Raw genomic sequence first — 13,079 nt, forward strand, 5'->3', positions numbered from 1 at the left:
ATTGATTTTCTAATCTTTTTAATTTGTTCCAAACTATGTACTTATTTTTCTTTCTAAAAACGAGAAGAAATATTAGCCTCATGCCCTCATCTAAAATATGCTTTAAAAACTATGTAATAATTTAATGTTTATTTGACATGGTTGTTGGAAGGCCAAATACATTTATTTTGAGAAAAAAAATATTTTTTTAAAAAAGATAAAATAAGGCATTTGGCAACAATAAAATGTAACTAGATAATTATTTTTTTCAAGACCAAAATATCCCTTCTATATTTACGTATTTACCAATATATCCCTTATTAGTTAGCATATAATAAGTTTGGTCAAATTTCATTTAAGAATTTATTTTTGTATGATAATTTTTTATTTTATTTTTATGTTTACTATTATTATTTTATATTTCATATTTTTTATTATATTTAAATCATTATGTTAATATTTTATCAATATTTTTTATATTTATCTATGGATAAAATTGATTGGAAATTAAATATGTACATTTTAATTCAATAAAAATAATTTTTTGATTAATTTTTATTTAATAGATATTTAAATTAGTTTCTCTCTATAAAATAATTTTAATATAAAAAGTACATTAATACTTATATATCATTTTTTGTAAATCGACTCTTAAAAGCATTTTTTTAAATAGTCAAACACAATCTGCTTATCAAAAATACTTTTCACATAAATTGGCCATATACAATTTTTTTTTTCACTTTTCTATTTTTTTAAAAAGTAATTAAAAAAATAGGCAGCTTTTAGCGATAATATTATACCAACTTAGTCATATAACTGTCATTTAAATTTTTAAAAAGAGTAATATTGATTACTGGGTTGTCAAAATAAAGTTATTTTTCATATATATGACTCTTCATTAATGTCTCATTTGTAACGACTGCATGAAGAAAGAACAAATTCATATGAACATAATTACATATCTATCTTCTGTTTATAACCTTTAACCTGATCTTCGTAAAAGTCAATTTATACCAATTCTGCTATCAAGATAAAAAAAAATGGGTACGTAAAAAAATATTATCCTCCTTTTATTTATTTATAGTATTTATTAGTTGTTTGTTTGCTTAATTATTGTTGTGTGCCACTTTACTTCTTAAGTTAATATACGTATTTGTATATTTGTGAAATCTCATTCTTTAAATTTGAAAATTGTAGGTCGCAATTACATTTTAATTGTATCGAAATTATTATTATGAGCACTTAAAAAGATGTCACACTTTCTACGTACTAGGTGATATAGAAAATATTGTTATGTCAAAGATTCCAACTTATATTTAAGATTACCAAAGCAAAAAAATAAGCTAGTCTTTGACTATAGATTTTGAAAATTTTGTCTTCAAATTTTTATTTGGTCGTGAAAATTGATTAGATTTTAAAGAAGTGATCTTTAAATACTTTCGAGTTCCCAAAAATCGGATCAAATTACTCTTTGAGTTTTTGAAATAAATGTTTCAAACAACTTTAAAAATTAAAAAAATTCAAGTTTCAACTTATTCAATAGGAGCTTAAGGAAACGAGGGCAATGATGCCATTTGAGCACGAGAAAAAAAATATTGAGATTGCACTTTAAGAACCAAATTTGAAAGTCTTCGTGCTTAATTGAAAAAATCTTATATATATATATTACTATTTACTCTGTATTATTTTTTTATTTTTTTGAGAAAAAGTGATTATCAATGTGAGTTTTTTTAATATTTGAGAGGAGTTTTTGAATGTTTAATGTTTTGTTGGTTAGGTGTCCTCATTGTTGAATTAATTAATCAATTAAAGTTGTATCCACACGAGTCTACTTTCCATTTTTAACTTTATTTCTACAAATTCTTTTAAATAGTACTTAAGAAACTTATTAACGTTATTAAATAATTGATTATCTTTACAGGAAATATAAATAAAATGATGTTGTAGCAAATTTGCATGTTTTTCTTTATTTTTTCAATGGCTTTAGTGAATTGCAAAACATAGCCTACATCACTAGAAGAAACTTGTGTTTGGAATTGCTTACGATATGTAGAATCGGAAGAAAGTCAATATGGTATAGCTTGGAAGGTTTTGGAGAGCAGATGTAGAGATGGAGTACATGAATTTAAATGTGCATATAAGATTTAATATGATGAGACTCATTGCTCATAATACAATAGTTTTGCATATTTGTTTTAATAATAATATTACTTAAGATAAAGATTGTCGTACTCAAGATTAATTTCATATGTATCGTCTTTCAGAGATGAATAACAAGATAAAATATGATGATGTATGTGTAATTATGTAGTTTTTCCCAAAAAAAAATAAAATGAAAAGAATTGGGCTTGGGCTGGGTATAAAAAAATGGACTACTGTATCATGTATTGTTGAGTTGGAATGTTGTATTGGATATTGGGCTGAAGTTGGAAGGGATTTGGGTCAATTTTACGCTAAAATTGAGTCTGAAAATTGGGGAATGTTTGGATAGATTTTGTATTTAGGATTTGGCCTTATGAATTGCAAATTTAGCTACTTTACATAGCCAAATCAAGTTAATTAGTGAGTAAGGCTAAAATTTAAATAGACAAATTAATATTAATTAACAAACGAGCTTCTTAATCTTAACAAAATAAAATTATTAACTTAATTATAAACTAATTAACTCAAAAATATAATCCATTAATTAAACTAAACTAATTAATAAAATATTTAGTTAAAAAATAAAATATTTTGAGACGATTTTCAAAAATTTATAAAAGGAAGTAATTATAAATATAATTATATAGAAACATATATATTATTTAAAATTTATAAAAAAGACAAAATTACTTTAAAAATAAATTGAAATATTTTGAATTTATAAAAGTTAATTATTTCAAATTGTTTGAAATTAAAAAAACCCAATGATTAATCCATATTGTGGAGGGCCAAAAATTGAGAGTCAACAATATTCACTTCTTAAAATTAGGTCAAAATAAAAACTTGATTAATATTTTAAGATTTTTGACCGACAAGTTGTAGATCCGGATCGATTTTACGAAATCAAATTTGATTGATTAAAACTGAGGGATATCCGACCAAGCTTGTCAGTTTCAATAAATTACAATACCAACATAAAACTCTAAGAAAAAACATAAAAATTACAATACCAATTGGGTCGACTTTTCATAAATATACATAAAAATGCAGCTATTTGGACTTGAACCCAAATACTTACTATAACATTGGACATTTTTTACTAGTCAACCACACATACACTTTGATAAAATATTTTAATTGTTTCTATTTATATACTTCAAATGCAGTTTTGCACTTTAAAAACCAAGAACTCCCTCAATTTCCGTTAAAAAAATAAGGGGAAAGAGTAAAAAATGTCCTTAAACTATGTGAAAGGAATAAAAATGTCCTTCGTTTATAGTTTGGCTCAAAAATGTCATTGCTGTCAATATTTTGATTAAAAAATGCCCCTATAGTTACTAAATGGGTCAAAAATGCCCTTTTTCGAATAAATATTTTTACTTTCTTTTCTTTTTAAACACATCTTCTTTCTAATTAAAATATTATTAAAGAACATTGTCCTTGTTTTCTTTCTTTTAAAATCACTTTAACAAAAGTATAATAAAATAATTATTATACTTTTACTATGTGTATAATTTATATTTATATAAGGATAAAAAATAATTATAATAAAATAAGATTATTATTTTACTATGTGTAATCTTTTTTTCTCTCTATAATGCTCCACCAATTTTCTTACTAGATGAATGACTTTTTTAGTTGAGCGTCCGACATGAATACAAGCTAGTTCACGGAAATTTCGACGTCCCTCCTCACCATCCTCTTCCAAACTTTCATAGTGTGACTTAGTAACTTGATAGATACTCTTATAGTCGTTTCAATTTCGAATGTCATCCAGGTTTTGATACAATGCGAGTATTGTACTCCCCTCTGATGCCCATTGCATAATTAAGTCATAAGAAAATTTGAGAATATTGATCCCCTGCCCCTGTTTGTTAATTAGAATCATCTATAATTAGAACATGAGTTTCCTTTATTTAAGTTTAAACTTTGTTATAAGCTAATCTTCTTTTCTTTTTATTGAGTCAACTCTCGGATCCGATGAAGAAGAGTGGAAGCTATTATCCAGGTGTAAAGGGAAGCTGATATACAGGTGTAAGGGAAGCTAATATACAGGTGCAAAAACATGATATACAGACTGTATACATCTGATATACATAAAAAAAATGGTCGATGCCCTTAAATGGTAGCAGATTTGCAAGTGGTCTTGGACCTCAAGCCCAATTCGTTGGGGAGCGAGGATTTCCCTTTTAAACCATTATTTTCCTTAATTGTTTAATTATTTTTACTTATAAATTATTTGTTTAAAAATTTGTTTAATTCAAACATTAACTTAGTCGAATTTCACAAAAGATTAACTAATTTATTTTGTGTTGGACTACATTGTTAAATGAATTTCATTTATCAACTCTTGATTCAATTTTGATAACTTAATTCAAGTGTTTTTGATCAAATTTTCACTTACTCTTTGATTATTTGAATTTTTTCAAATTCCTAACTATATCAAATGCCTTTTATATATTTAAATTATTTTCTCAAAGTTAGTCAAACATTTTTTAGTTAAATGACATTTCAAGTGCCAATATCTTCAAGAAGTGGAAATGAGAAGCACTTACCCAAATCTCTAAATTTTTGAAGGATTTTCTGTTAAAGTCTTTTGAAAAATAAGTTTTCTTAATTTCTCTCAATAATTAAGTGGCAACTCTATTTTAAATATTTTTGCTCAAGTGTGAATGCTTTTTCGACATTTCAAAGTGATTTTCAAAAGAAGTAAAATCATGAGACATAATAACAATATGTATATCTCGCTCAAGGCTTGGAATTTTTCGCACAGTTTTTGTATACGCAAATCGGTATGAAATATGTGTATCTCACTCAAGACTTAGATTTTTTTTTCATTTTTGGTGTATAAAAACTATATAAAATCAGTATTAAATATGTATACTCACTCAAAACTTAGAATTTTGGTCACAAATTTGTATAAAAATATAACATAAAATTGGTATGTTATAAATAACTGTATAACTATTGTATAAAGGACATTTTAGATTTCTGGAAAAAAAAATCACGAATGAAATCTTACTCACATTCATATATAAATTTTGTATAAAATATGTATATGACTGTATAAGTTTTAGTAGTAATTTTTAGCAGGCAATTAAATATTAATGTTTTCTGAAACTATTTTTCAAAATTGTTTAAAAGTTCAATGAGCCACATATTTTTGTTTCTTAAGTAAATATTTTAGGTATATATCCCATTAAAATGTTGTAAATGGATCAACCTACGTAATGCTACTATATTAGATATTGATGTTTTATGGAAATTGTAGCACCTGTATAATGCTACTATATATATTAAATATTTATGTTTACAACTTCTATAATATTATTTTTATAAATACCTTCTTTTCCATAAAAAAAGATTTCCTTAAGAGGAACTCATAGAGTATGGCATTGATCATCCTCTTCATATCACCATTCAAAAAATCACTTCTTGAGTAATAATAATTGATGAACCTTCCATAAATTCTCTCCACGATATGTGATATTTGCTTTTATGGCATTCATTTATTAAAATTGAAGAATAAATACCTCTACACTACATGTGATATGTTTTAAATAAAATTTCAAAAAAATTATGAAAGATGGTTTTATAGTGTACATAATTTAGGTAGGTAAAAGCTTCGATGCGTGATTAATTTAATATAAACAATAAAAAATGTAATATCTAATCTTACATGATATATGTTGACACCCAATTTTGATCCTCCCCGTAGAATTCAATTTTTGAACTTCTTAATTTTCAAACGATTTGGAATAATTAGTTTTATAAAAAAGTCCAACATATCTTTTAAGTTTTAAAGTGTTTTTAGTCATTTTATAATATTTTTGAGTAATAAATATATTTTATATAACTAGTATATTTTATAAGTAGTTGAAAATCATATTAAAAGACTTCTACATTGTTAAAATATATATTTTATTAATTTAGCTTTAGGTCGAATTATAGTTTTAATTTTGAATAAATTAGTTTGTATTTAAATTAATGATTTTATAATCAAATTAATTATTATATTTCATTAAATTTAAGAAGCTCCTCAATTAATTTATGAAAATCCATCTTGTTTAAATATAGGCTAAATTCCCGACTAATTTTGATTTGGCTATAATCAAAACTCATATGGCTATTATTTATTTGCGATTTTAGCCATTTCTAACCCCTCCTTTATCTTTTGTAAGACCCAAAAAGGGGCCAATTGTTCCAGCCCATATTCTTTTCCAAATTTCTTCAAAATGCATTCAATATCCCAGCCCACTGACCCAATACCAAAAGAATCCAATAGTAATACCCAGCAACACAACGTCAAAACCAACCCACCGTTGTGCGTTCTTCTTCTTCTTCTTCAACTAGCACAGCCCAGAAACGCAGCAACCCAAATTTCAGCAGTCCAGACGCAAACCCAGAACCTCGATCGCGAAACAGCCCAAACCCGAGCTAGCATGTGCGTCTCCTCTCTCCCTTATATCCGTACTCGAATCAACATGTGGAGCGATCTTGCATCTCCTTCGTCCTTCACCAAGGAATTGGACGGCCCTCACCATTTTTCCGTAGAGGAATTGTACGAGAATGGCACTAAATGGAGCTAGCAGCCTTATCTTTTTTGAGGGATTTTAAATTTGAAATTCGAATTCACCCAATTCCACCCAAAATTTTCCCCCAAATTACGGCTCTATTCTCCTCTATAAAAGCCCATTTTCTTCTTCATTAGAGAGGTTCGCCTAAAAGGTCAGGAAAAAATGGAGTTGGAAAAGGTTGGGACTTCAGAGAGAAATACTTAGTAAGAAATAGCTATAAAAATCATATACGAAATAGGTTCGAGTTTTGGTTTTTGGCTTCCTTTAGATTTTTCGATTTCCCAGTAGCTAAAGACTACATACAAGAATATATTTGCAAGAAGAAAGGGATATCTATATCTATTAAGTCTGGAAATTCCGAGTTCTAGAATTATGTTTCGAAGCTTGCATTGAAGATTGTAGGAAAAAGAAAGATTGTTTGGGAATTTTCTCTCGTGATATTGAAAAAATGAAAAACGTGATAATCCAATCCATTGTACAAGTGTTGCTATATATGCTAGAAAGAAGAAACCTAAATCTGTAACTAACCTCCAGCTATCTTATTTACAATTGGTCAGTCCTATAACAAACTTTATTCTCTATATAAAATAAAAGAAAAAGAAAAGCTAAAAAAGTTAAATCCAGAGTCTTTCTATGAGAGAGGAAAATACTTGGCACATCACTCTTCTATAAGTAGAAACCCATAAATGGCCCAAGACTGCATCATTAGTCTTTCTCTTCAACATAAGTCTGAGGCCTTTGTTTTGTAAGATTGAGTTCCTCAGAGAATGATGACCAGTGTCAACACCCCCCTCAAGTTGGAGGGGTGTGAGACCACTCCTAACTTGTAGGTGAGGCGGAGATGATGATGACCAGGAAGAGGCTTGGTGAAAACGTCGGCAAGTTAAGAGGTAGAAGGGACAAAAACCAGAGAAATGAGCCCAGAGAGGAACTGCTAACGAACGAAATGACAATCAAGTTCCACATGCTTGGTGCGTTAATGAAAGACCGGGTTTTTAGCAATGTGAATAGCAGTCTGACTGTCGGAGTGAAGAGACACGGGAAGGGTAGGAGAAACAGTGAGGTCTGAAAGCAAACGCACCAGCCAGGTGATTTTCGCAACCACACGACTCATAGAGCAATACTCCACCTCATCGGAAGAAAGAGATACAATAGGTTGTTTCTTTGATTTCCACGAGATAGGTGAGCCACCCAAACTCACAAAATTGCCACTAACAGAGCGACGAGTTTCCAAACAAGAACCCCAATCAAAATAGTAAAAAGCAAGTAACTTGAATACCAGTGGTGGATAGGAGATAACGCATGCAATGAGTTGCAGCTGCAAGATGAGGAACACGGGGAGTCTGCATGTACTGACTCAAGTGTTGAACAACAAAAACCAAGACAGGTCGGGTGTGAGTCAAAAATTGAGCTTACCAATGAGGCGACGATAAACGGAAGGATTCGGGAGAAGATCACCCACATCAGCATGAAGTTTGAAGGATGGTTCAAAGGGAGATACTGCAGGGCATTTATCCAAGCAATCAAACTCGGACAACAAATCCAAAGTGAATTTCCTTTGTGTAAGAATAAGACCCTGAGGTTCTTTAAGCAATTCCATGCCTAGAAAGAAGTGTGCTTCACCCAAATCCTTAAGACTTAACATAAATGTAGCCACTGGAGCCATTCTAAAAAGGGAGAAATTAGCACTACTTGGTGAAATAGGTTCTTTTAGAATCAATTTCAATCTTAAACTTCGAATGAAGAAATTGCTTGATGAGAGAAATTTCAATGAGGTCATCCCTTGTTAGAAGGATGTCGTCGACATAGACAACAAGAAGACAAACTCCAGGTTAAAAGGTCTCGGTATAGTCAATCCCTTCTCTTTGAACATCCCCACGAACAACTAAGCAAGCTTTAAATCGATCAACACTGCCATCTGCAATGTACTTAACCTTGTATACCCATTTGCACGGGAGAGCTTTGTGACCAGTAGGAAGTTCAACAACCTGCCAAGTTTGGTTAGCCTCAAGAGCGGCAAATTCAGCTGCCATAGCCTCTTGCCAACAAGGGTGATGGCATGCTTGAGAATATGAAGTAGGTTAAAAAATGGGAGAGGTGGAAGAGAGGAGAGACCTATTGGAGGCAGAAAGGGAAGAAAAATGTATGGAAGGAAAAGTAGAAATAGCAGAGAAACAAGAAGAATGAAGGTTAGTGTAGTAAACAGAATTGCAAAAATAATCTGCTAAGTAGCTAGAAGGATGAGAAATTTTGGAGGATCTTCTAGGTGGAGATACATTGGAGGGTAGAGATTTTGTAGACATAGGAGGAGAAGGAGTATGATCGATGATAGGAGAAGTAACATGAGAAAGGGAAGGAGATGAAGGCACGGAAATGGGCAAAGTAGACAAATCAGAAAAAACATGTAAATCAGGGATGGGTGGAAAAAGGGGAGAATGAGTGAGCGAGGTATCGAAAGAAGAGAGAGGAAAGATATTTTCATAGAATTTAACATTCCTAGAGACAAAAAATTGTTTGGAATCTAGATTAAGCAACTTATAACATTTTTTTATTGAAAGGATACCTAATGAAAACACATCTAACACCCCTTGCATCAAGTTTGGAACGAGATTGAGACAAAGTTGTGGAATAACAAAGACAACCAAAAGCTCGTAAGGATTCATAAGAAGGGATTGTCCCAAAGAGCAATTGATAAGGTGTATGTGAATTAAGAACCCTAGATGGAAACCTATTAATCAAATAAGTAGCTATAAGAAAACACTCCCCCAATAGATAGAAGGTATATGAGACTGAAATAAAAGGGCATGACAGGTTTCAAGAAAGTGTTTATGCTTTCGTTCAACCACACCATTTTGTTGTGAAGTACCAACACAAGTGATTTGATGAAGTATACCTTTAGAAGAAAGAAAATCAGAACTCGCCAAACTTGAACCAATTTCTTTAGCATTGTCAGGCCTGATAATTTTAACAAAACTATTAGACTGTTTTTCCACTAAGGTGATGAAATATTTTATAATGGTGAAAGCATTGCTTTTGGTTTTAAGAAGATAGGTCCAAGTTGCTCTGCTGTAATCATCTACAATAGTTTAAAAAATAGCGATAACCATTGTGATTTGAAACCTTGTAAGGTCCCCAAGTGTTCACATGTATAAGATTAAAAATGGATTTAGAGGAAATGATGGAAGGTTGGAAAGACAACTTAGCCTGGCGAGCTTTGAAACAACTATCACAAGGAACAATAAAATAAGAAATACATACATAGTGAAAAATAGAAAGATTTTTCATATTAGATATGGGCAAATGCCCCAATCTATTGTGCCAGAGGCTTACATCATTAGCGATAAGCTTTGAAGGAATTGAAATAGAACTAGATTAGCTACTAAAGCAGATTCATTACAAAGAGTATGAGCAACCAAATGATCATCTTGAGTAGAGGTAGTGGAAACATGAACATGGCTGGACTGGAGTGGAGTTGTGTTGAGAAGATAAAGCTCACCATGGACTTTACCAAGAACCAGTGGCCTCTTCATAGAAGGGCCCTGTAATATAGCACAAAAGGATGAGAAAATCAAGATACTGGTTAGTTGAGTAGTGAATTTGTGAACGGACAATAAATTAAACTTGAAATTCGGCACATAAAGCATATTATGAAGAACAAGATCATGAAGTAAAGAAACACCGCCCTTGTGAGTTACCTTCAATCGATGTGAATTAGGCAAACAAACATATATAGGAGAGGGTAAGGAAGTGAGATTGAAATGGAGTGAAGATTCATAAGTCATGTGCTCGGAAGTACCTGAATCAAGAATCAATGAATATGAATCAATATGGCTGAATAAAGAAAACGTAATAGGATCGAGAAGTGGTTTGATTATACCAGCACAATTGGCTAAGACATTGACATCTGATTGTTTCTCATTTTGTTGGCTAAGCATGGCATCTTGCATAAGCTGGAATAGATGTGAGGATTGCTCAGGAGAGAAGTATTGTCCAGTGGACATACCATTATGTGATTGTGAAATTCTAACCTGTGCAATAGTGGTACCAAAACTTGGGTTCCTCTTGGACTTTGTGAATTTGAAATTTGAGGGAAATCCAATTAATATGTAACAATTAGCAACCTCATTATTAGTAAGCTTACAATGAGTGCAAAACTTCCCTGTCTTAGGTTTGTCAAAATTAGGATTGATCCGTCTATCCACATTGGGAGAGTTATGAGGAGTGAATCTTCTCTGGAACTTTTGATAGTTTGCCATGAAAGCAACGTCTGCAGGTTGTGAGACTACGTGCACTTCACGCTGCTTTTCATCCTGAATGAGCAAGGAGTAAGCCTGACCCACACTTGGCAGAGGGTCCATCATCAGAATACTACACATTACACCTGAGTATGCCTCATTTAGACCCATTAAAAATTGAATGAGTCTACCATTCTGATGGTATTTTGCAGTTTTCGCCTTTCTTTCACATGTTCAAGCACAAGCATAATAATTAGAAACATTAAGAGCATCGAGTTCATCCTATAACTTCTTCACCTTGGTGAAGTAACTTGCGATATCATTTTTTCCTGTACAACATCATTGAGTTCCTTTTGAAGTTGATATAATTGTGCTCCATTGCACTGCCCAAATCTAGCTTCTAATTCCTTCCAGATTTTTTTGCAGTAGGATAATACAAGACAAATTCAGCTATGTCTCGCAAAAGAGAGTTGAGGATCCAATAAATTACCATATTGTTGCATCTGCGTCAAGCAGAATGCTGAGGTGATGTGATAAGAGGCACAATGGGAGAAGAATCAATGAAACTCAACTTGTTTTTGGCAGAAATAGCAATCACAATAGCTCTTTCCAACCAGCAAATCCTTTGCCATAAAAAAGGGAGTGAACCAGCATCATTCTGAGAGAATCAGATGGGTGAAGGTAGTGAGGGTGAGAAGCACCGAGTGCTCCAATCAAAACAACGGTGCTCGACATATCAATGGTTTCAACCATGATTGAAATAATAGAGATTCAACAGAAGAAAGCAGAAGAAAAAATTCATATTGCTCTGATACCAAGTGGGAAAAAGAAAGAAACTTTGGGAATTTTCTCTCGTGATATTGAAAAAATGAAAAATGTAATAATCCAATCCATTGTACAAGCGTTGCTATATATATGCTAGAAAGAAGAAACCTAAATCTGTAACTAACCTCCAGCTGTCCTATTTACAATTTGTCAATCCTATAACAAACTTTATTCTCTATATAAAATAAAAGAAAAAGAAAAACCAGAAGAGTTGAATCCATAGTCTTTCTATGAAAGAGGAAAATACTTGGTCCATCACTCTTCTATAAGTAGAAGCCCATAAATGGCCCAAGACTACATCATTAGTCTTTCTCTTTAACATAACTCTAAGGCTTTGTTCTGTAAGATTGAGTTCCTCAAATTGAGAATGATGACCAGTGTCAACAAAGATTCTTCATCGTAGCTCTGTTGATTTTCATTCGTGGTGAAGTCACTACTCCTATGTTCGTTTTGGTCTCAGTCTCTGCCCAGAACCAGGTGGAATCGTGTTTGTTATTAGCTGTTTGAGTATGTTTCCATTAGCCTAGAAATTGTAAAATTGCTTTTCTTTGAACTCGCCTAATTTATATGTAAGATTTATGCGATGAATATGAGAATTTACCCAGTTGTTATTATAACATAAATAACTAGTGGTAAATAAAAAAATCATTTTGTATTCTCTTATTGTGGTTTTTTTTTCTTTTCAAAATTTGATTAGTTCGTTAAATGACATTGCTTTATTTTCTTGGTCCACTGTTAAACATTCGACTATATACTGATATATCATGCTAAAATTGTGGAAATGTATTTTTTCCTTGTCAATTGCTAAAGATTTCCTTTGTTTGCAGTAGATTAAATTCTTGAAGTACTCCATTGTTCATATACATGACTTTGTATCTTTCGAATATTATATTTGATTGTTTGATTGATTTCTTCTTAGTTTACTATTTGTTGGAAGCTTTTAAGGTTCAATGCCACCTGAGGATTAATGTTGACTTCCTAAAAAGTAGTAGCTTTTACCCTTCGGGGTGGCCCAGTGGTTTGGGCTTGGGACTTCTATGTTGGAGGTCTCAAGTTTGAAACCCCTTGCCAGCGAAAGCAAGGGGTTTGCCTTCTAGGTCGAGCTCGTCACACCGGAATTGCCCAGTGCGGGTTACCTCTCCTATTTAGTTTGCGAGCTATTGCATAGGAGCGGGGGTTTAACCCTGTGCGCACCCAAAGGGTAGCAGTTGCAGGCTATATTGCGCGGACTCTTCATATTTGCAAGTGAACCCATCTCGAAGCGACACTGGTGCGGGCGCAGGTGCGGGTGCGAGGTGCGTGTCGGATTCGGTCAATTCGA

General features: G+C 31.9%; 1 protein-coding gene across 1 annotated transcript; it reads right to left on the minus strand.

The window, feature by feature from the left end:
- Positions 1-7,674: 7,674 nt before the first annotated feature.
- LOC125826329 (uncharacterized mitochondrial protein AtMg00810-like) lies at positions 7,675-8,364 on the minus strand. The gene is made up of 2 exons (XM_049505639.1): positions 8,134-8,364; positions 7,675-8,016 (listed from the first exon to the last, which is right to left on the minus strand). Exons 1-2 carry the CDS (start codon positions 8,362-8,364, stop codon positions 7,675-7,677), a joined length of 573 nt encoding a protein of 190 aa, XP_049361596.1.
- Positions 8,365-13,079: the final 4,715 nt, after the last annotated feature.

This window comes from Solanum verrucosum, unplaced genomic scaffold, assembly GCF_900185275.1.
Source record: "Solanum verrucosum unplaced genomic scaffold, falcon-dt-bn FXZP01000060.1, whole genome shotgun sequence".
In the NCBI taxonomy this organism is placed as follows: Eukaryota; Viridiplantae; Streptophyta; class Magnoliopsida; order Solanales; family Solanaceae; genus Solanum; species Solanum verrucosum.

Bases quoted from the DNA above. Each gene is read 5' to 3' on its own strand.
- LOC125826329 (XM_049505639.1), bottom strand. From the start codon at position 8,364: ATGGCTCCAGTGGCTACATTTATGTTAAGTCTTAAGGATTTGGGTGAA. The intron at 8,017-8,133 runs GTTTATCGTCGC...CTCATCTTGCAG, and splicing joins ATCTTCTCCCGAATCCTTCC to CTGCAACTCATTGCATGCGT.